We start from the raw sequence: 23077 nt of genomic DNA, 5'->3' as shown, positions 1-23077 counted from the left end.
TTTGGCACCTTGACCTCAGAGTAACAGTGTCTCATGTGGCTGTATTCATGGATATTCATGTATGGTTGAATGACAATGGAAGTCGAATTGAATTGAAGTAAAGGAAAGAATGGATATGGTCAATAATTTGTGAGAATGAAAGAATGCAGCACTCTTTGAAATACTGCACATGAATTCATACAGAGCAAATTCTAAAGAAATTCTTCTGATCTTTGCTTCCTGATGAAGGGTCTCGGCCTGAAATGCCAACTCTTTACACTTTTCCATACATGCTGCCTGACCTGCTGAGTTCACCCAGCATTTTGATTGTGTTGCTTGGATTTCCGGCATCTGCAGGTTCTCTCTTGTTTGTGAATGGATCATTGTTCTTTTTAAAATAACTTTGATTAAAATAAAATTGAAGGAGTGACAATGCAATCCAAAACCAACATGAATTTATAGAGAACAAACTCTAACGAAATTGTTCTATTTTTGCTTCCTGCTTCAATGGCTTAAATTTACTCAGTACTGATTGCCATCAATCTCTAGTTTGGTCCATTTCAACTGTCAATTCTAACTAATACAATAAATAAAACTGTAAAATATTGGAGAATATTTTATATTAGTTGACTTTCCAACACCTCCACTCACCTAATTCCAAAGGTATCACTTTGCAAAATAGGGACACCTTGATTTGTATATTGTTCATCTTTTGGGTTGCTTGTTATAGTTTTCCATATTGCTGCATAGCTATTCCTACCAGAGACAAAATAGCAAATTGATCTTTCACTTTTGTCATACAATATAATGTTATCAATACTATTTTATATCATGGTAGTGTGGAGTATTTTGCTTAGCTGTATAAAATTAATGGAGTTTACATGTTGTACACATTATAACATAGACTAGTACAGCCTCGGAACAGGGCCTTCGGTCCACACTGTTGTGCCAAAATAATTAAATTAGTAACCAAATGCTCAACTAGAACACTCCCTCCTGCCAACATAATGTCCATATCCGTCCACTTGTAGGCATCCATCATATTCGCCTCCAGCATCCACCCCGTCACCACAACCAGGCACCCATCACTCTCCGTGTTAAAAATAAAACCTGCTCTGTAAATCTCCTTTGGACCTACTCTCTTCGCTTCAAATGGATACCCTCCATTTATCAGACATGGACATGTCCAGAAGTAGCTGTTGCCTGCCTAATTCTCTCATAATTTCCAGGTTGAGTCGGTAGTGAAGAAGGCGAATGCAATGTTGGCATTAATTTCTAGAGGAATAGAGTATAGGAGCAGGGGTGTGCTGTTGAGGCTCTATAAGGCGCTGGTGAGACCTCACTTGGAGTACTGTGGGCAGTTTTGGTCTCCTTATTTAAGAAAGGATGTGCTGACGTTGGAGAGGGTACATTCACTAGAATGATTCCGGGAATGAGAGGGTTCACATATGAGGAACGTTTGTCCGCTCTTGGACTATATTCCTTGGAGTTTAGAAGAATGAGGGGGGACCTCATAGAAACATTTCGAATGTTGAAAGGCATGGACAGAGTGGATGTGGCAAAGTTGTTTCCCATGATAGGGGAGTCTAGTACGAGAGGACATGACTTAAGGATTGAAGGGCGCCGATTCAGAACAGAAATGCGAAGAAATTTTCTTAGTCAGAGGGTGGTGAATCTATGGAATTTGTTGCCACGGGCAGCAGTGGAGGCCAAGTCATTGGGCGTATTTAAGGCAGCGATTGATAGGTATCTGAGTAGCCAGGGCATCAAAGGTTATGGTGAGAAGGCGGGGGAGTGGGACTAAATGGGAGAATGGATCAGCTCATGATAAAATGGCGGAGCAGACGCAATGGGACAAATGGCCAACCTGCTCCTTTGTCTTGTCTTATAATTTGCCCTGCCCCATTTTAATACTCCCCTGCAAAAGTACATACTTTTCTATATCTATAGGAATCTAAACTTTTAAGGAGGTGTAACATAAGATTTACAATTTTTACCTCATGGAAATGATATATGGTAGATATTGGAAATTTTCGTATATACAGAATGTGTAAGAGTACCTGTAATTCACTGAGTTGTATAATAGAATCTCTTGTGGACTGAATTTCCTGATATTACTTCTTCTATACGGTCCACCCCCAATGACTTTAAAGGTATAACTAGGAAATTAAAATATACAGGATTTTCATGTAAACAAAGGAAAAAAGATCAGAAGGGCTTTTTTGCGTTTAATAAAAAGGATATTATATCCCAATTTAATTTTTCACCTACCTGCCCAAAAATCGATTAGATTTCCCTATCACCAAATCTTGAATTAAAAAGAAGGGATAAAATGCTGCAAAGATATGCAAATCTGGTTTTAACATATATGTACAATATATATATGAGATAAAAACTTATTTTGTTTCATGAAACATAATATACATATGGAAGAGTTACGTTATCATATGTAATAAACAAAATTATTTCTATTTAAATACCTTAATCAGTGCAAGCTGTAAATAAAATCATTCATTATTTTTCGCTTTCTTTTAAAGATTCTGGTTTCCTAGTCAAAAATATTTTTCTTCCAAACTTTGCCTCTTTGTTTTTTTTCTCATAAGTTTGTCACTGATTTGCATTGGCACAGAGATAAGAAAGAAAGGCTCGACACACACAATCTTCTAGTATTATCATTAGGCTTCCTTTGGTAGTGCCCACAGTAAGATATAGGATATTTTGTTTCAATGCAGGTGAAAAACAGGGAAACCACAGGATGTCCACCTGCAGTAAAACTATTTGAAATTTTTTTAAAAGATCAAACTTGGTTCAGTAGTCTTATAATTTTATATATTGGTTATGGCTGCTTATGATACTTCTGACTTTATAAAAATTCTGGAGGAACTCAGCAGGCCAGGCAGTGTCGATGGAAAGAAGTACAGCTGATGTTTCAGGCTGAAACCCTTCAGCAAGGCTAGAGATAAAAAGCTGAGGAGATACTTGTAAAAACACCATCCCCTTCTCTCAATTCCTCCGTCTCTGCTGCATCAGCTCTCAGGATGAGGCTTTTCATTCCAGAACGAAGGAGATATTCTCCTATAGGGATAGGGGAAGGGGAGGGAATCAACGGAAGTTGGAAGTTGTAAGTTGGAAGTCAAGCACCTCCACTCCATCCGCCAAAACAGACAGGATCTCCCAGTAGCCACCCACTTCAACTCTGTTTCCCACTCCCATTCAGATATGTCCATACATGGCCTCCTCTACTGCCATGATGAGGCTAAACTCAGGTTGGAGGAGCAACACCTCATATACTGTCTAGATAGTCTCCAGCCCCTTGGTATGAACATAGAATTCTTCAACTTCCGTTAATTCCCTCCCCCTCCCTTCCCCTATCCCTATGTCACTCTGCCCCCTCCCCCAGCTGCCTATCATCCCTCTCATGGTTCCGCCTCCTTCTACTACCCATTGTGTTTTCCCCTATTCTTTCTTCACCTTTCCTGCCTATCACCTCCCCGCTTCCTCTCCCCCACCCCTTTATCTTTCCCCTTACTGGTTTTTCACCTGGAACCTACCAGCCTTCTCCTTCCTACCCTCCCCCCACCTTCTTTATAGGGCCTTTGCCCCCTCCCTCTACAGTCCTGATGAAGAGTTCCGGCCCGAAACATTGACTCATTGTTTCCATGGATGCTGCCCAACCTGCTGAGTTCCTCCAGCGTGTTGTGAGGAAACACACTGAACAATTGCATATCCATGGGTAATTTTCTAAAATACAAACAAACATAAGAAAATTATGCTTGAGAGTTGATTTGATAGAGGATACAAAACTACAAGTGGTATGGATAGGGTAAAAGCAAGAAGGTTTTTTCCATTGAGATTGGGTGGCACTACAACCAGAGGTCATGGGTTAAGGGTGAAAGGTAAAAAGCTCGAGGAGAACATGAGGGGAAGCTACTTCATTCAGAGGATCATGAGAGTGTGAAATGAGCTGCCAGTGCAAGCGGTGGATGCGAGCTCGATTTCAACATTAAGCGAAGTTTGGATAGGTACAAGGATGTTAGAGGTATGGAGGGCTACAGTCTAGGTGCAGGTCAATGGGAACAGGCAGTTTCTACACGGTTTCTACATGGACTAGAATGACCAAAGGGCCTGTCTCTGTGCTGCACTTCTCTGGACTCCATGACTCAAAGTTAAACTGCAAAGAAAATAACAATTATACAGTTTAATGGGATCAGAATAGATGAAGTGGGCCAGAAGGGCCATTTTCTGTGCTATAATTCTACCATTACATTTTGGAAGGAGTATGACACACTTACGTTGTTCGTAATAAAAGCACGGAATTTCATCATGCTCAAGACAGTCAAAGTGCACTTTAGATTTATTCACAATGTATTTGAGACTGTAGGCAATGTCAAAAACGAGTCTGTTTCCAGGCGGGCATCCCACATAGACCGTCAACTGTATGCTACCCTGAGAAGCAGAAATAAATATTCCTTTTATGCTTTTCTGTGTACTTAGCCTGCAAACATGGGGAATAATCTCCAGTTACATACAAAACTGCGTACTGTGCAAAAGTCCTAGGCACATGCATATAGCTAGGGTGTCTAAGACTTTTGCACAGTACTGAATTTGTCAACATGGGGCTGAGAGCAAGTTTGGAAATCTGGCAGGAGCAAAAGATGTTGGGGATGGCGAGGGTGGAGTGTTGCAGGAGGAGTGTGCAACCGGTGGCAGGGAAGGTGCGCCGGGGCAGAGGATGGTGAGGGTACTGACACACCCAGCCCTGAGACACTAGGCAAGGTCATTTGATTCCAAACAATTGGTTTACTGATCATTACAGAATGTCTCTCTGGTGCTTCCCACTCCCTCCCCTCTCCCTTCCCCTTTTTCCAACCGTGATTCCCCTCTCCCTGCCCCCTTCCCACTCTCAGTCCACAATAGAGATCCGTATCAGAATCAGGTTTATCATCACTCACATATGTCATGAAATTTGTTTTTTTTTCATGACAGCAGTACAGTGCAATATGTAAAATTACTGGAGTACTATGCCAAACTCTCAAACTCCCTAGGTATTTCCTGTATATATATACACACACTTCCTAGGTATTTACTATATATATATATATATATATAGAGAGAGAGAGAGAGAGAGAGAGAGAGAGAGAGAGATACCTGACATTCTAATTTCAAGTTTCTTGTAAGAAACTGCATTAAATCTCTTGTACAAATAAAAAGGTTTTTTTTTTAAAATCACCTCCATCGTAACTTCACTCCCAAATTCTGAAAAGCAGGCAAAGTCGGAATTTACTACCTGAGAAAGAGAAGGAGGTTAGCATTAAGTCAAAGTTCTTCCGACACGTCAAGAGTAAGGTTAATAAGTGAACCCCTCCCCCCCCACCCCCACACCCCAGGGCTTCCTCCTATAGACAACGTTTCTAATACAAGCGCTATCATTGCTCTGCAATGCACGTTGTAAAGTGAAGAATTAAACAGTCTTCTTCATGCATTTACTGTCTTTCCACTACAGCTAGGTCAGCTAGGTTCATCTTGATACAGTTTTTGAAATATTTCTAGTTAGTAGGTATGTTATTTTATATTCTTAATTCAAGATTTTCCTTTCTATTATTGTATCTTAACACCTTCTTTCCCCATTCTGTCATTTCCATCTTTGACAGTTTATTACCCTTCACCATCTCTTCAGTTATCTCTTTCAGCGCCCTGGGATGTAGTCCATCTAGTTTAGGTGTCTTATCAATCTTCAGAACTTTCAGCTTCCAAATCACCTTCTCTTTAGTAATAGCAAATACACTCACTTCTCCTCCTGACACCCAAATTTCTGAAATACTGCTGCTATCTTTCACAGTTGGAAAATAATTACTTGGTTAATCTGCCATTTCTTTGTCCCCCATTACTATCTCTCCAAAGTCATTTTCCAGCAGACCAATATCTACTTTCACCTCTCTTTTACTCCTTATATATCTGAAAAACACTCTTGACATCCTCTTTTATATTATTGGCTAGCTTATCTTCAAATTTCCTCTCCTTATGTCTTTTTAGTTGCCTATTGTTGATTTTTAAAAGTTTCCCAATCCTCTATCTTCCTAATAATTTTTTTGCTATATTATTTGCCCTCTCTTTTGCTTATACGCCGTCTTTGACTTCTCTTGTCAGCCATGATTACCTCAGTTTCCCTTGAGAATACTGCTTCATCTTTGGGATATATCTGTTCTGTGCCTTCCAAGTTTCCCCCCAGAAACTCCATCCATTGCTGTTTTGTCATCATCCCTGATAGTGTACTATTCCAATCAACTTTGGCCAGCTCCTCTTTCATGCCTCTATAATTTCTTTTACTCCACTGTAATAGTGAATCTAACTTTATCTTCTTCCTCTCAAACTTCAGGGTGAATTCTATTATATTATGATCACAGACATCTAAAAGTTCCTTTACCTTAAGCTTCCTAAACAAATCTGGTTCATTACACAACACCCAATTCAGAATTACCTTTCTCTTAGTGGGCTCAACCACAAGCTTCTCTAATCAGCCACCTCGCAGGCACTCTACAAATTCCCTCTCCTGGGTTCCAGCAACAACCTGATTTTTCCAATCTATCCCAATCTACCTGCATATTGAAATCCCCCATGACTATCATAACATCGCCCTTTTTACATGCCTTTTCTATGTCCCATTGAAACAAAGGTTCTGAACTTAAAGAGGGGTAACTTTGAAGGTATGAGACGTGAATTAGCTAAGATAGACTGACAAATGACACTTAAAGGATTGACGGTGGATATGCAATGGCAAGCATTTAAAGGTTGCATGGATGAACTGCAACAAATGTTCATCCCAGTTTGGCAAAAGAATAAATCAAGGAAGGTAGTGCACCTGTGGCTGACAAGAGAAATTAGGGATAGTATCAATTCCAAAGAAGAAGCATACAAATTAGCCAGAGAAAGTGGGATTGGACAGGCTAGATGCAGGAAGATTGTTCCCGATGTTGGGGAAGTCCAGAACGAGGGGTCACAGTTTGAGGATAGAGGAGAAGCCTTTTAGGACCGAGATTAGGAAAAACTTCTTCACGCAGAGGGTGGTGAATCTGTGGAATTCTCTGCCAGAGGAAACAGTTGAGGCCAGTTCATTGGCTATATTTAAGAGGGAGTTAGATATGGCCCTTGTGGCTACGGGGGTCAGGGGGTATGGAGGGAAGGCTGGGGCGGTGTTCTGAGTTGGATGATCAGCCATGATCATAATAAATGGCGGTGCAGGCTCGAAGGGCCGAATGGCCTACTCCTGCACCTATTTTCTATGTTTCTATGTTTCTATCCTGGCTACTGTTCGGAGGCCTGTATATAACTCCCATCAGGGTCTTTTTTCCTTTGCAGTTACTTAATTCTACCCATAAGAATTCTACATCCTCTACATGTCACCTCTATCTAATGATTTGATTTCATTTTTTACCAATACAGCTACCCCACACCCTCTACCTACTTGCCTGTCCTTTCAATACAATGTGTATCCAAGAATGTTAAACTCCCAACTATGATCTTCTTTTAGCCACGACTCAGTGATGCCCACAACATGATATCTGCTAATCTCTAATTACGCTACAAGGTCAACTACCTTATTCCGTATACTGTGTGCATTCAAATATAACACTTTCAGTCATGGATTCATCACCCTTTGCAGTTTTGTCCTATTTACACTTCAATTCATCCCACTAACTGCAATTTTGCCCTATCATCTGCCTGCCCTTCCTCACAGTCTCACGACATAATGCATCGACTAGTATACCAACAGCCCCATCTTCAACCCTATCACTCCAGTTACCATCCCTCTGCCAACTTAGTTTAAACCTTCCGTAATAGTTCTAGCAAACCTGCCATAAGGGATATTGGTCCCCCTCCTATATTGGTTCAGGTGTAATCCGTCCTTTTAGTACATGTCATACCTTCCCTAGATGAGATCCCAATGATCCAGAAATCTGAAACAATGTTGTAATTTTTAAAATTTATTCATTTATAGGATGTGGGCATTGCCAGCTAAGCCAGCATTTATCGCCCATCCCTAGTTGCCCTTGAGAAGGTGGTGATGAGCTGCCTTCTTGAACCGCTGCAGTCCCTGAGATGTGGGTACACCCACAGTGCTGTTAGGGAGAGAATTCCATGATTTTGACCTAGTGACAATGAAGGAATGGCGATATGTTTCCAAGCCAGGATGGCGAGTGACTTGGAGGAGGATTTCCAAGTGGTGCTGTTCCCATGTATCTACTGTTCTCGTCCTTCTAGATGGTAGTGGTCGTGGGTCTGAAAGGTGCTGTCTTAGGAACTTTGCTGTGTCGTTGCAGTGCATCTTGTAGATAGTACACACTGCTGCAATTGTTTGTCGATGGTGGAGGGATTGGATGCTTGTGGAAGGAGTGCCAGTCAAGTGGGCTGCCTTGTACTGGATGGTGTCAAGCTTCTTGAGTGTTGATGGAGCTGCACTCATCCAGGCAAGTGGCCAGTATCCCATTAAACTCCTGACCTGAGCCTTGTAGATGGTGAACAGGCTTTGGGGAGTCAGGAGGTGAGTTACACACTGCAGAATTCTTAGAATTTGACCTGCTCTGGTAGCCATTGTGTTTATATGGCTAGACCCGTTCAGTTTGCAACCAATGATAAGCCCCCAAGATGTTGATAGTCGGGGATTCAATGATGGTGATGCCACTGAATGTCAGGGGACAATGGTGAGAGCCTCTATTGTTGGAGATGGTCATTGCCTGGCACTTGCGTGGTTCAAATGTTACTTGCCACGTCAGCCCGAGCCTGGATACTGTCCAGGTCCAGGTTTATCAATAAATAAATACATAAGCAAACTGCAAGCTTACTTGGAAATTTCTCAAATAGAATATACAATTAGACCTTAACAGGAGGGAAAACAAGCCTGTTCAATTATTTCAAAGTAACTGCTGAGTGGTTTATGACTGAAGACAACTCCTTTCTTATTGACAAGATGGATCTGATATTGCAAAGCCTTCTGCTTTTTATCGTGTGGATGCCCTGACAATTTCAGTAATTTCCCCAGCCGTCCAACTCTGAAGCCTCGATACTTAACCAGACATGGGAGAAGTAGAGAGTTTGATCAAAGCCCATCCCACTATTGATCCAGCCAATGTTTCCAGCTATGAAGCAAAGCTTTAGAACTTTAAACAGCAAATAATATTTGCTTTATTTGTCACATGTACATAGAAACATACAGTGAAATGCATATTTTGTGTCAAGACTATCACAGTTCAAGGATGTGCTGGGGGCACCCCTCAGGTGTCAACCATGCTTCTGGCACCAACATAGCATGCCCACAACTTACTAGCCTTAATCCATATGACTTGAGAATGTGGGAGGAAACTGGAGCACCCAGGGAAAACCCATGCAGTCATGGGAGAACCTAAAAGCTACCTGTTTCACAGTTTCAGTGATCCAGATCTCATTATGGTCTTTGGTGCCGTTTATGTGGGTATCAGCACACCCTTCCTATGATGGTATGGGCCTCTGGGCACTCTGCTTTCCTTCCATTTTCCAAAGACATACCAGTTGTTAGATTAATTGACTGCTGTATATAGTCCCCACCAAAGTATCACATGAGTGTCTGAGGGGAATGAGATTGTAATGGGAAAATGTGAGAGGATGGTTGCAGAGAAATATGTTGCAGAATGAGATCACCCTGGAAGCCAGCATGGACTTTATCGGCCAAATCACCTTCTGTGCTGCCATTAAAAATGAAAGATCGCCTATGGTTAATGCACAAATTTTCGAAAAGCATTCGATAAGGTTTTGCATGACTTTTTCGGTTATTCATTTTCTGGGATTGGGTTTCATGTGCAAGGCCAATAATTATGGATCATCCCTCACTGTCTCTAAGAAGGTAATGTTAAACCACCTTTGAGTATTGCTACAATCCTTAGCTCCATAGCACAGTTCCATGGCCTTCCAAATGTTCACAAAGCAGGAACACTCCTATGTCTAATTACTGGAATAACCCCCCTTACAACTTAGAGAGATAAATGTGGCAGCATCTTCCATATCTAGCAGTAGAATATGAACACTCATTAAGTAATGCAACTCCCCCTGGTGCCCCTCTGTTTTCCCTTTTTCCCATGGTCCACTCTCCTCTTCTAAGAGATTCCTTCTTCTCCAGCCCTTTACCCTTACCACCCACCTGACTTCACCTATCGCCTTTTAGATTGTCCTCCTTCTCCTCCCCCAATCTCTTTATTCTGGATTCTTTCCCCTTCCTTCATAGACCTGATGAAGGGTCTCAGCCCCAGACGTCAACTGTTTATTCATTTTCATAGCTGCTGCCTGATCTGCTGAGATCTTCCAGCATTTTGTGTGTGTTACTCAAAAAAGCAATTTTCCTTCTTAACCACCTACGCTGCCATTTCCATTGACCCATAGACTTGTACATCAAATTCCCTCTTCTCCTCAACATTCATTCGGGCCCTACCATGCATTGTGCATGTCCCAGCTTAGTTCTCCCAAATTATATCACCTCACACTTACCAGCATTAAATTCCATCTGTCACTGTTCTGCCTATTTTCCAAACTTTTCAAACTCAAGAAGATAAACTTCAATCATCTGTTAGCAAGGTTATAAAATCTACATATTCTTGTCACCACACACCTCCTTGAACCCAGGTCTTTGTGAACTATGTATTGGAGGATTTAGTTCTTTTTCCAATAAACTATGCTCATCCATTAACTTTAACTTCCTTGCCTCACAACCTCTCAACTTTAACACACCCTCACAACTCGTGATTACTTTGAACTCTTAAGAGCCCCACTAACCAATATGGAACTGCGTAATCTGTTCCCTTTAGAAATATTTTGCCTTGTCTAGTTCCTTTCCTTTGTGAAGAGGCTTTATGAAATACACTGTGACCACTTGATTGAGTGCATACGTTAATGCAAACATCTTTTTTTTAAATCTTAAAGAAATCTATTCTTTTTTATTAAAGCTTTTTTTTATGGAAAAAGAAAGAAAAAAAAGAACCCCTACTAACTAAAACAGAAAACAAAACCCTAATAACAAAAAAAAGGGAAAAAAAAACATTTTGAGCACAAACCTGGAGCTATACGCTATACAAGCTTCCATAAAAAAAAGACATCAAACCGCCAACCAAATCCATATACCCAAGCATCAGTAAAGGACCATCTTTATTAACTCAAATCAAATGATAATAACGGGCAAAAGAACCCCCCCTTTTCTCGAAGTCAAATCTAGGATCAAAAGTTCAGTCAGTATGATAGATGCAAAACCGAGATAGCTACATTGAGACATATGTTTTGGTCATGTTCTGTATTAAAACAATTTTGGAAATCTATTTTTTCTACAATTTCTAAAGCTTTAAAAATCAATTTACAACCTAATAAATTGACTGTTTTGTTTGGTATAATTCCTCAACATATTCATGGTATTTCTGTATCAGATCAATACATAACTGCATTTGTCACATTATTGGCTAGAAGGGCTATTTTATTAAAATAGAAACATGCCTCTGCTCCCACTTTGATACAATGCTTCTCTCAGGTGATGTTATGTCTTAGTTAATGCAAACATCTAATCAGCCAATCACATGGCAGCAACTCAATGCATAAAAGCATGCAGATATGGTCAAGAGGTTTAGTAGTTCAGAGAATAAAAGTCACTTCAGTCACGTTCCTTCCACATCAGAATGGGTCCTGATGAAGGGTCCTGGTCTGAAACTTCGATTGTTTACTTTGCTGCCTGGCCTGCTGCATTCCTTCAGTGTTTTGTTTAGATTGCGGAGAATGAGGAAGAAATGACTTTATTCTCTTCAATTGAAGCTCTTGACCATGCCAAGATGGGGAAGAATAGGGAAGGAATGTGTTCCAAGTGACTTTGACATGTTGGTGCCAGACGGGGTGGATTGAACATCTTGAAAACTGCTGATCTGCTAGAATTTGCTAGGTTTTTCACACATAACTGCCTCTAGAGCTTACAGAGGATTGTGCAATAATTAAAAGGAATAAAAGCACGCAGATATGGCTAGGAGTTCAGTTGTTGTTCAGACCAAACATCAGAATGGCGATGCAATGCGAACTAAGTAACTCACGGTGGAATGATTGTTGGCGCCAGATGGGGAGGTTCGGGTACACTGATCTCCTGGGATTTTCTAGACTTTACAGAGAATGATGCGCAAAACAAAAAACATCCAGTAAGCGGCAGTTCTGTGGGTGAAAATGCTTTGTTAATGAGAGAGGTCCTAGGAGAATGGTCAGACTGGCTCAAGGTGACAGTAACTCAAATTTCCACACATTACAATGGTAGTGTGCAAAAGAGCATCTAGAATGCACAGCACATAGAGTCCTGAAGTGGATGGGCTACAGCAGTGAAGACTGGGAACATACACTCAGTGGCAACTTTACTGGATACAGAAGGTACCTAATAAAGTGGCTACTGAGAGTATATATCTGTCATCAAGCTTCATGTCACTGCTTCTATTGCCTCAAGTTTTTTTCAACCATAACCTTGTTTGGCTTGCACCATTATCCCTTTAGTTCAGGTTAACCTTACCTTTATTAAAACTGAAACCAAGACCAGATCTTCACCTGACAAACTTTGTCCTTGATAAAAATTTTGGTCCTTCAGTGAGACCTGAGTGGAAAAAAGCATATAAATAGTACAGAAAACAAATGACAATATTTCCTCAAAAAATTGAGGAACTTTCTGCTGTCTCTTAATTAGGTACATTGAGCTCGGAGTGCAATTCTGACATTTATTTATTTATTGAGATACAGCGTGGAATAGTCCCTTCTGGCCCTTTGAGCCGCACCGCCCAGTATTTCCCCAATTTAACCATAGCCTAATCACGGGACAATTCACAACGACCAATTAATCTACCAACTGGTACATCTTTGGGTTGTAGGAGGAAACCGGAGTAACCCATGTGGTCATGGGGAGAACGTACAAACTCCGCTCCATCCGCCACAACAGACAGGATCTCCCGGTTGCCACCCACTTCAATTCTGCTTCCCATTCCCATTCGGATATATCCATACATGGCCTTCTCTACTGCCATGATGAGGCTAAACTCAGGTTGGAGGAGCAACACCTCATATACCATCTAGGTGGTCTCCAGCCCCTTGGCATAAACATTGAATTCTCCAACTTCCCGTAATTCCCTCCCCCTTCCTTCCCCCACCCCTATGTCACTCTGCCCCCTCCCCCAGCGGCCTATCACCTCTCTCATGGTTCCACCTCCTTCTACTACCCATTGTGCTTTCCCCCATTCCTTCTTCACCTTTCCTGCCTATCACCTCCCTGCTTCCTCTCCCTCACCCCTTTATCTTTCCCCTTACTGGTTTTTCACCTGGAACCTACCGGCCTTCTCCTTCCCACCCTCCCCCCACCTTCTTTATAGGACCTCTGCCCCTTCCCTCTACAGTCCTGACGAAGGGTTCCTGCCTGAAACGTTGACTGATCGTTTCCACGGATGCTGTCTGCACTGCCCTGTAAGGTGTTGTATTAATCACTACGGTACAGTGCTGACCCAATCTGTGAGGAACCTGTACGTCCGCTCCATAGCATGCATAAGGTTTCTCCGGGCGTTTCGGTTTCCTCCCACAGTCTAAAGATGTACCAGTTAGTAGGTTAATCAGCCATTGTAAATTGTCCTGTGATTAGGCTAGTATTAATCGGGTGTTGCTCAGTGGCGCAGCTTTAAAGGCTGATTTAGACTTGAGTGTACCAGTTTATGCTGGAGCCTACGCAAGTCGGCTACGCCGTTGCGAGCATTTATACTTGTGTGCTGGTGTGTCTGCCTCGCTCTGCAATTCGCGCACGTCACGCATGCGCACACACCTACCCGTGCAAGGCTTCACGGTCATGGTAGTCTTTCTCGGGGTAAACAAGTTTAAAGCAAGCGACACACATCAAAGTTGCTGGTGAACGCAGCAGTTTAAAGCAAGAGTCTTTTTTCGTAAAAGCGAAATGTGTCCTCCATAATTTCAGCGGTCTGTAAAGCTTTATGGAAAGCACTGCAGCTAGAGTTCCTTCCCTGCCCTTCAGTCAACCAAAGGGAAGCTATTGCAGCATAGGAGGGAATGCGATGCTACCAAGCGGACGAATCACAGTTGTTGCGGTCTGCGTCGCCATGACGCGCAGTTACATTTTGGGAGAGGTGCGTGTCAGGCTACGGCGTCGATTTGCCGCACGAGTATAAATCAGATCTAAGGGCTGGAAGGGCCTATTCCACACTGCATCTTAAACAAATATACGATTTGAGTCAAACTGCAAACTGAACAAACATTATACTGATGAATTTCAGTATAAGCTTTCGGATTCTTCACTTTTCCACTGGTTTATGATTTGGAGACAAACAGGCAAAGAAATAGATTACTTAATTGAAATTTACAGTAAGACTGCAGATGCAAAGTAAGTTTTCTTTTCTTTAGAAGTTAAACACAGTTTGCAGCACACTATACCATAACAAAAGCATTCATTCCAAATAAATTCACAGATTTGATCACTGGTGGGAGTTGGTGCAGTCACTTCATGCTGCTGCACCACTGCTTACAACACCACCAGTTCAACCATTGAGTTCACAATGATGCAAACTACTGGTGTCCATGTAAAACTACTTGTCTCCTTTTCCTGCCTTCAAATTTTAATATAAGTACAAAAGGTATGCTGCATTACTAATGTGTTTTTTGTGACTTTAAAAATGACTATCAGAATATGGTATAATCCAGTTTTCCTTATGTTCTTTGTATGCCTCCACACTCTGGTAAGTACCTTGTATATTAGATTCCCACTGCTCATTAGCTCCTCTCTCTTTAGCTCAGCCAGAACATATTTTGGAGAGGAAACCTGGGCAAACAACCATGCCTGATTGATTTCGTACTCTTCACTCGCCTCTCCTACAATAAAAGAACACAGATTGTCCATATGGTCCAACTCGTTGGAACAAACATCTGTTATTTATACTAAAGAAAGGCTATGATCTGTTAAATTTTATTTTATTTACTTATTGATACAGCATGAAATAGGGCCTACCTGCCCTTCGAGCCACAATGTCCCAGTTACCCCGATTTAACCCCAACCTAATCATGGGACAATTAACCCTACCCGGTACATGGCTGGACAATGGGTGGAAACCAGAGCACCCAGGGAAAACCCACACAGCCACAGGAAGAATGTAGAGAGTCCTTTCTCCGGAATTGTGCTCTGAACTCCAATGCGCGAGCTGTAACTGCTAAGCTAGCTTTAAATTTTAATTTGAAGGTCAGTGCAAGAGCTATCAAAGGGCCAAGATATTATGGTATTAACAGTGTACAAGCATAACATCTCAAGTTCAAAAACAGCAGAAAACAGAAATTCTTGATCAGAAACTGATGACCTAATGTTGGCTAATCCTGAATGCATTCAGAACTGCAGGTTGTGGATTTAGACCATAGATATCAGGATATCATAGATATCATAGATACAGATACATGGATACCTTCCATGTTACGTCTTCAATATTGTTGTATCTGATTGTAAGGTCACATGTACCAATTTTCTGATGATGGTGATGCTGTATAAACAGATTTGTTATTATGCTTCATCTTTTACAATTTGTACCCCTTGACAGAAAAGTTGATTGTAAAATTTGCGTATTATATCACATTTGCTTTGTGACATCACTTTCCAATACCAGGACAGGTATTGGAATTACCACTGTCACTGTTGTTACCACTGTCACAATCACAAAGGAATGCTGTTGGTATCTTTGATCAGAGTTACTTTTCTATGTAGAGTACATTACTAACCCGCTATTTAACTTTGTTATCCCTTGCTTATAAACTGAGTGGCTTCTTTATTAGGCATCTCTTGCATCTAATAAACTCACCACTGTCTGTATGTTCATGGCTTTCTGCTGCTGTAACCCATCCAATTCAAGGTTCAACATATTGTGCATTCAGAGATGCTCTTCTGAACACTACTGTTATAACACATGATTATTTGAGTTACTGTCTGCTTGAACCAGCCTGGTCATTCTCCTCTGACTTCTCTCATTACAATGTGTTTTTGCCCACAGAACTGCATCTAACTGGATGACTTCCCCTCCCCCCCCACACCATTCGCTGTAGACTCCAGAGACTTTTGTACATGAAAATCCTAGGAGATCAGCAAACCACCCCATCTGGCACCAACAATCATTCCACGGTCAAACACACTTAGATGACATTTTTTCCCCATTCTGATGTTTGGTCTGAACAACAACTGAACTTCCTGACCATGTCTGCATGCTTTTATGCATTCCGTTAATGCCACATGATTGGCTGATTAGATATTTGCAATACCATCAGTTGTACAAGTGTACCTAATAAAGTGGCCACTGAGTGTAGGTAACGATGACTAGCCGACTTTATTAAAGGAAATCAGATAGATATATGGGGAAATTTTAACACTATGAGTTTAAATGCAAATAGAAAATATAGGAAAAGGTACCAAAAATACAATCATATCACAAAACCCATTCCAAATTATTCATTGTTTTTCATATGTGTAATCTTCTGCCTGAAAGCAGACATCAGGAGAGACACAGGCTGCCTATTAACAAATAGCAATGGCTTCACTGGATCAATACTTCAATACAATTTAAATTGAATGGGTTTCCCAGTCTTGTTCATAATCGAAAGCATAGAAAATTCAGCTTGATTATCATGGCTAAAATATCATCAAATACAGCGAGTCAGCTGAGTACTCACTTCTGCTTTCTAATCAGTTGTGTTTTTCTGTTACAACCTTACTTATTAAATATCTTCTGGTTTTGTTCAAGTTGGATGTCACTATGGCGACTTTGGTTTGGCAAAATTAGGTGCACAGGAAGCAGCAATTGTCAAATTAAACCACGATGAGGCCACACTCAGGTTGGAAGAGCAACATCTTATGTTCAGTCTGGGTAGCCTCCAACCTGCTGGCATTAACATCGATTTCTCGAACTTCCGGTAATTGTACACACCACCCCCCCTTCACCATTCCCCATTCCTGTTTCCTTTGCTTACCTTATCCCCTTACATACCCATCACCTCCCTGTGGTGCCACTCCCCATCCCCCTTCTTCCATGGCCTTCTGTCCTCTCCTATCAAATTCCCCTTCTCTCCCCCACCCCCCACACAAACCCTCCCACACACATGAAGAAAAACAAATTGTGCGAACTGCAGGAATATCAAACTCCAAGCTGCGCCTGCCCCCCCACCCCCATACAAAGAAAACTTACAAATTGCGCCAAATTAAATTGCTGAAACAGCAACAAGAAATCATGGGAAAAAACACAGAAATGGACATAAAACCAAAAAGCGTCCAGTTCGCTCCATAAATCACAGAACCGGTAACGTCCTCCCGCAGCCTTGAGGGAGAGAGAGGCCACTCAAATGCAGAGGTAGAGCAGCATGGGAGCTAGGCCATCAAACACAGACATCTTCTCCAGCAGCAGCGAGAAATCAGTCACAACCGCAAGTGAAAGGCAGTAGGTCAGCGCAGAACACTTGCATTTGCCTCCTCGACGCTTCAGTCGGTGATTAATCAGCGAAATGGAGTTGAACATGGGCTCACTAAGCCTCACCTCGAGGCCACCCACGCTCATCTCCTGGATCACTCAATCAATCTCCAAACTGTAAACTGCAGGCTCTAACAGTCCAGAAACACATTTAAAATAAAAAGAAGTTGCACAAGAAGGGAAATAAACTGTTTTGTGGACTATCGGGAAGACAGTCACCTGAGGAATCGTTATTCGCTGGCGCCATCATGACCAGTGTTGTGTTTAAGTTTGTTGGTGGCCAAATCAAAGATGGTGACAAACTGGCATAGAGCAGGGAGATTGAAAGTCTGGTTGAGTGGTGCCACTACAACAACCTCTCATTCAATGTCAGCAAATCCAAAGAGCTGATTATCAACTGAAGGAGGAGGAAGCCAGAGGCCCATGCGCTAGTCCTCATTAGGGGAACGGAAGTGGACAGGTTCAGTAGTTTAATTTCTATGGTGTCAACATAGCAGACGAACTGTCCTGGGACCAGTACTTAAGTATCATCACACTGAAGGTATGACAGCTCTGCTACTTCCTTAGAAATCACCAAAAATGTTGACAAACTTCTATTAACTCACAGTGGAGGGTATCCTAACTGGTTGCATCACGGCCTGTATGGAAAGAGCAATGCCCAGGAACAAAGAAGGCTACAGAAAGTGGTGTATACAGGTGAGTCCAAAATAGGCGAAGCCCTCCCCTCATTGAGTACATTTACATGAAGCACAAAAAAGAAGCATCTACCATCAAATACCCCCACTATCGAGATCATGCCCTCTTCTCACTACCACCACCCGGCAGGAGGTACAGAAGCCTTGGGTTCCACACCACTAGGTTCATTCCTCTATAACTAATGGGCTCCTGAACCACTGTGGTCTCCCTCTCGCTGTGGAAGGAGGGAAGGAGGGGAGGAGCGAGACAGAGGGAGAGGGGAACGGGAGAGGGATGGGGACAGAGAGAAGTGAGGCGAGGGGGGAGGGGAGGGAGAGAGAGAGAGAGAGATGAAAGTGTTGGGTTATGGACTGTAGTTTTTTTATGGACCTAGATCATGGCCTCTGGAAGTTATGCTATTGCTTGCTTAGTGGGTGGTGGGGAGATGGGGGCTGTTTCCTCCTACTGGAACAAGTGGGGGAGAAGGGGAGGGGGGGAAGGTTGATGCTTTGCTGCTGCTGCTTGTGTGTGGAAGGGGTACTAACATTCTTCTGAAATACATTCTTCCGGTTTTTCTCTGGGTTTTGTGGATGTCTGTGGAGAGTAAGAATTTCAGGTTGTATACTGTATACAACCCGACTGTGTGGAAAACATCATTTGTTGTCCCACTACCCAAGAAGGGCCAACCAAAAGTCTTGAATGACTACCATTAAGCAGTCCTGACCTCACACATGATAAAGACCCTACAGAGGCTGGTCCTGGCTCACCTCAGACCCCAGGTCAGATCAGCCCTCAGTCCCCTGCAGTTTGCCTACCAGGAGCACATTCGACTCAACGATGCGTTCATCTACCTGCTGAACAGAGCCTACTCCCGTTTGGATAAGCAGGGCAGCACTGTGAGGATCTTTTATTTGACCTCTCAAGTGCCTTCAATCCCATACAGCCCTCATTGCTGGGAGAAAAGCTCCATTCAGTGCAGGGTGGCATTTCCATTGTATCCTGGATAATGGACTATCTGACTGGTAGGCCACAGTTTGTGGAGCTTCAGAGTTGTGTGTCAGTAATGGCTATAAGCAGCTCTGGTGCCCCACGGGGGACTGTACTGGCTCCCTTCCTGTTTACCCTGTATACCTTGGACTTTAGAGTCATGTCATCTGCAGAAATTCTCTGATGACTCAGCAATAGTTGGGTGTATAAAGGGAGGATGGGAGGATGAATACAGGGCCCTGGAGGAGGACTTTGTCAAATGGTGCAAGCTGAATCATCTGCAGCTCAGCATCAGTAAGACAAAGGAGATGGTGATGGACTTTAGGAAGGCTAAGCCTGCATTGTTTCCTGTTACTATTGATGGTGAAGACATGGATGTGGTGAGGACCTACAAGTACCTGGGGGTGCACCTGGATGACAGACTTGAGTGAAGCATCAACACAGAGGCTGTGTACTAGAAAGGCCAGAATTGCCTCCACTTCCTGAGGAGACTGAGGTCCTTTGGAATATGCAGGCCTCTCCTTCACATGTTCTACCTGTCTGTTGTCAAAAGTACAATCTTTTATGTGGTGGTGTGCTGGGGCAATGGCATCAACACGGGTGATGCCAATACGCTCAATAAACTGATTGGAAAGTCTGGCTCTGTTATAGGAGTCAAAATGGACACACTGGAGGATGTGGTAGCACAAAGGACTCTATAGAAAATCCTGGCAATTCGGGACAATGTTTCTCACTCTCTGCATGCCGCTTTGGCTGAACAGAGGAGCAATTTTAGTAATAGACTATACAACTGCACTGCTCCAAAGAGTGCTATATGAGGTCATTCTTACCCTCAGCCATTAGGCTCCATAATGAGTCAACCTATAGCCGGGGAAGTGATGACCCCCTCCTGATAGACTGCTTGAGGTAACTTATTTTTTATTGTTTCTTACTTCTCTCATAACATTTGTATGTCTGTGCACTTGTAATGCTACTGCGACACTGTAATTTATCAATAAAATATCTATCTATATACATTCGCTGATATTAAATGAAGCCATTGAACTATTGAAATGTTGGTGCAGTTTGCATTTAAGAACTCTTCCACCCTTTAAGCTGACAGAATATATTTGGAAATGTAAAGTGATAACAATATTTTTCAAATGAAGGCTAATTTTTAAAATAATAGTAAATCTATGAAACACAAAGGCTGTTGTAAAGATCACCAAAGTCTTGGCATTATCACTGAAACATTCAGATTTATAATCATAATTCACCTCTCTGTAATCATATTCATGCTTTGAGCCTGTGAAACTGATGAGACTTCTATCTCTTAACAGCAAAATAAAATGTTTAAACTAAAATGACCCTGCCCGAAAGGGGGCCATGCTAGCATAGCTGTCAGCATGGCGCTATTACAGCTCAGGGCTTTGGAGTTTAGAGTTCGATTCTGGCATCCTCCGTAAGCAAGTTTGTACATTCCTTCTCCCCCGCCGCCCCCCCCAACCCCGCGTGTGGCTTTCCTCCCACAGTCAATAACATACGCAGTTAGTAGACTGATTGGCCATTATACATTGTCCCGTGATTAAGGTCGGATTCAATCAGTGAGTTGCTGGGCAATGTGGCTCGTAAGGTTAGAAGGGCCTATTCTGCACTGCATCTTCAAATAAAAAAAGCATCCTTAATGTTACATAACATTTTTTTTCTTCTTGGAACCCATTATTTTGACTCCATACGTTGAAGTAATTCTGGCATTGAGAAAGGAAAAACTGATTTGACTCACCAGTATTCACAGTGAGGTAGATGTCGAAATTATACATGCTGCTTTTGTCCATGTAAATGACAGAGGGCAATATTTCAAACATCAGCTTTTTAAATGTCTTTCGATAATCATATGCTTCCACGTAGAGACCACCTTTGGTCAGTTTGTTATTGGCCAGATATACGTGGTAATGCTTGGAAAGATAAAAGTATCATTAAATTAAGAATTAAATTTTCATTAAGATAAGACGTTCTATATGGGAGAGTGGGGAGATGACATGAGGGATAAAAACAATAGCAGCTATCTGACATAATATGAAGACTTTATTATGTTATAAAGTTATACCATCCTACATATTAAGATGACTCTGAAGGTCATAGGAGTAGCATTATGCTAATTGTAACCAAAGATAAATTGCATGTTTGAAAATCAAGTTAGCCCAAGTTGTTTTACAGAAGACTTAAATTACATGTTGCTGCAATTCCATTTTCACTGGGCATCTTTCCAGCAACATAACATTTTATAATGGATCCTCAAGGATTAACCAAAATTTTTCTGTCAAAGCAATCCTGTTTTCCGGCAGGCAAATAGTCGCTTTTGTAGTTCTTAATCCACTCAAAGGTCTACAACCAAAATAAGCAATAGTTTCTTCATATTCTATTATACTGCTTAATCCTCTTAAAAACTTTGCATAATCTTCATAAACTTCATGGTATTAAAGAACCTATGCAACCTCTCCTTGCAATCTAACTTTTTTCTGACCTGATATAATGGTGCAGACACAAGGACCTGCAGATGCTGGAAATTCAAGCAACACACACAAAAAATGCTGATGAGCGCAGCAGGCCAGGCAGCATCTATAGGAAGAGGTACAGTCGACGTTTCGGTTCGGTACCCTTCGTCCGTCCCATGATCCTCTTCCTTCTCCAGTCTGGTATCCCTTTTGCCAATCAACTTTCCAGCTCTTAGATCCACCCCTCCCCTCCTGTCTTCTCCTATCATTTCAGATCTCCCCCTCCCCCTCTCAAATCTCCTACTATCTCTTCTTTCAGTTAGTCCTGACGAAGGGTCCCGGCCCGAAACGTCGACTGTACCTCTTCCTATGGATGCTGCCTGGCCTGCTGCATTCACCAGCATTTTTGGTGTGTGTTGCTTGATATAATGGCGATTGGGTTGAGTTATTCTCTGATCTTTACAAACCATTTGCAAACGTTTCATCACCAAGTGGATTGCCAAGACCGGAGAACAACTCAATTCAACCATCAACAACCCGAGCTACACGTTTTCCGAGTTATTTCCAATAATGGTAATTCCTCAATATGTCCCAAACAAGGCAAAAATAAGAAGAGATACAAAAAAATGTAACAGTAAGCCTAATATTTATTGTTGGAGAAACTGCGTAATCGATTTAGGAAATAAAAGCCGTACAGTTTGAAAATGTTGACCAAATTGAGAAAAGTCAACACTATGAGAAAAACCCATATTTATTAGAGTTTATTTTTGTTGTTCCTTTACTGCCTTGTGGCACATCCAGAAGCATTTTTTTTTTGCCATTTCCTTAGCATTTGTGTTTTTTTTTACAAGGCAGAGTTGCTAGCTTGGTGCTCAACTCAGCACGGATATAAAGCGTGCAAGAGGCCAGCTGGATTTGAACTCAGGACTACTGGGCTCAAAGTCCCAGTGCTGATGCCACTACACCATCAGCTGGCTCTATTAGAGAATATTGATAGAATTTTAATCAGTGTAGGAATCAGTAAGGCAGTAAATATATATACCAGAAGATCCTCAACAGGTTAGCTCAAAGAAGGTTAAGTCACAAGAAAAGAGCACATGGTGTTGGGTTAATTTACTGGTATGGATGGTGGAATTGACAGGAAGTAAGATTAGCAAGAAGCAGTGTCTCTTTCAGGGTGCCAAAAGGATCAGTCCTGGGACCACAAGTATTTAGCAATTAATGGAGTAACACAACACAAAATGCTAGAGGAACCCAGCAGAACCTCCAGCGGTTTGTGCATGTTACTCCGAATTTCCAGCATCTACAAAGTCATTTTAAAATTTTATTGTCATACAGCACAGATTAGATCTTTCCGGCCCTTTGGGCTGTGCCACCTAGCAAACCTCTGATTTTAATCCTAGTCTAATCACAGAACCATTTAGAAAGACCAATTAACCTACCAAC

The 23077-nt window shown here is 41.9% G+C and overlaps 1 protein-coding gene across 5 annotated transcripts in view; it reads right to left on the bottom strand.

Moving 5' to 3' along the window:
- Positions 1 to 23077, bottom strand: part of LOC140204440 (cation channel sperm-associated auxiliary subunit gamma-like) — a 176679-nt gene that overhangs the window by 35245 nt on the left and 118357 nt on the right. For all 5 annotated transcript variants that reach the window (XR_011887612.1, XM_072271161.1, XM_072271159.1 and 2 more), the window contains 8 exons: positions 20920 to 21091; positions 14747 to 14871; positions 12527 to 12607; positions 5210 to 5266; positions 4272 to 4425; positions 2251 to 2314; positions 2040 to 2138; positions 631 to 735 (listed from right to left, as the gene is read on the bottom strand). Coding sequence is in view for 4 of the 5 variants with exons in the window: in XM_072271161.1 (XP_072127262.1) it covers positions 631 to 735; positions 2040 to 2138; positions 2251 to 2314; positions 4272 to 4425; positions 5210 to 5266; positions 12527 to 12607; positions 14747 to 14871; positions 20920 to 21091 (857 nt within the window). In the remaining variant the exon portion in view is untranslated. The remainder of the gene's footprint in view (positions 1 to 630; positions 736 to 2039; positions 2139 to 2250; positions 2315 to 4271; positions 4426 to 5209; positions 5267 to 12526; positions 12608 to 14746; positions 14872 to 20919; positions 21092 to 23077) is intronic.

This window comes from Mobula birostris, chromosome 10, assembly GCF_030028105.1.
Source record: "Mobula birostris isolate sMobBir1 chromosome 10, sMobBir1.hap1, whole genome shotgun sequence".
Taxonomy (NCBI): domain Eukaryota; kingdom Metazoa; phylum Chordata; class Chondrichthyes; order Myliobatiformes; family Myliobatidae; genus Mobula; species Mobula birostris.
Note: the sequence above shows the minus strand (reverse complement) of the source record. Positions and strands in the feature narration are given on the sequence as shown.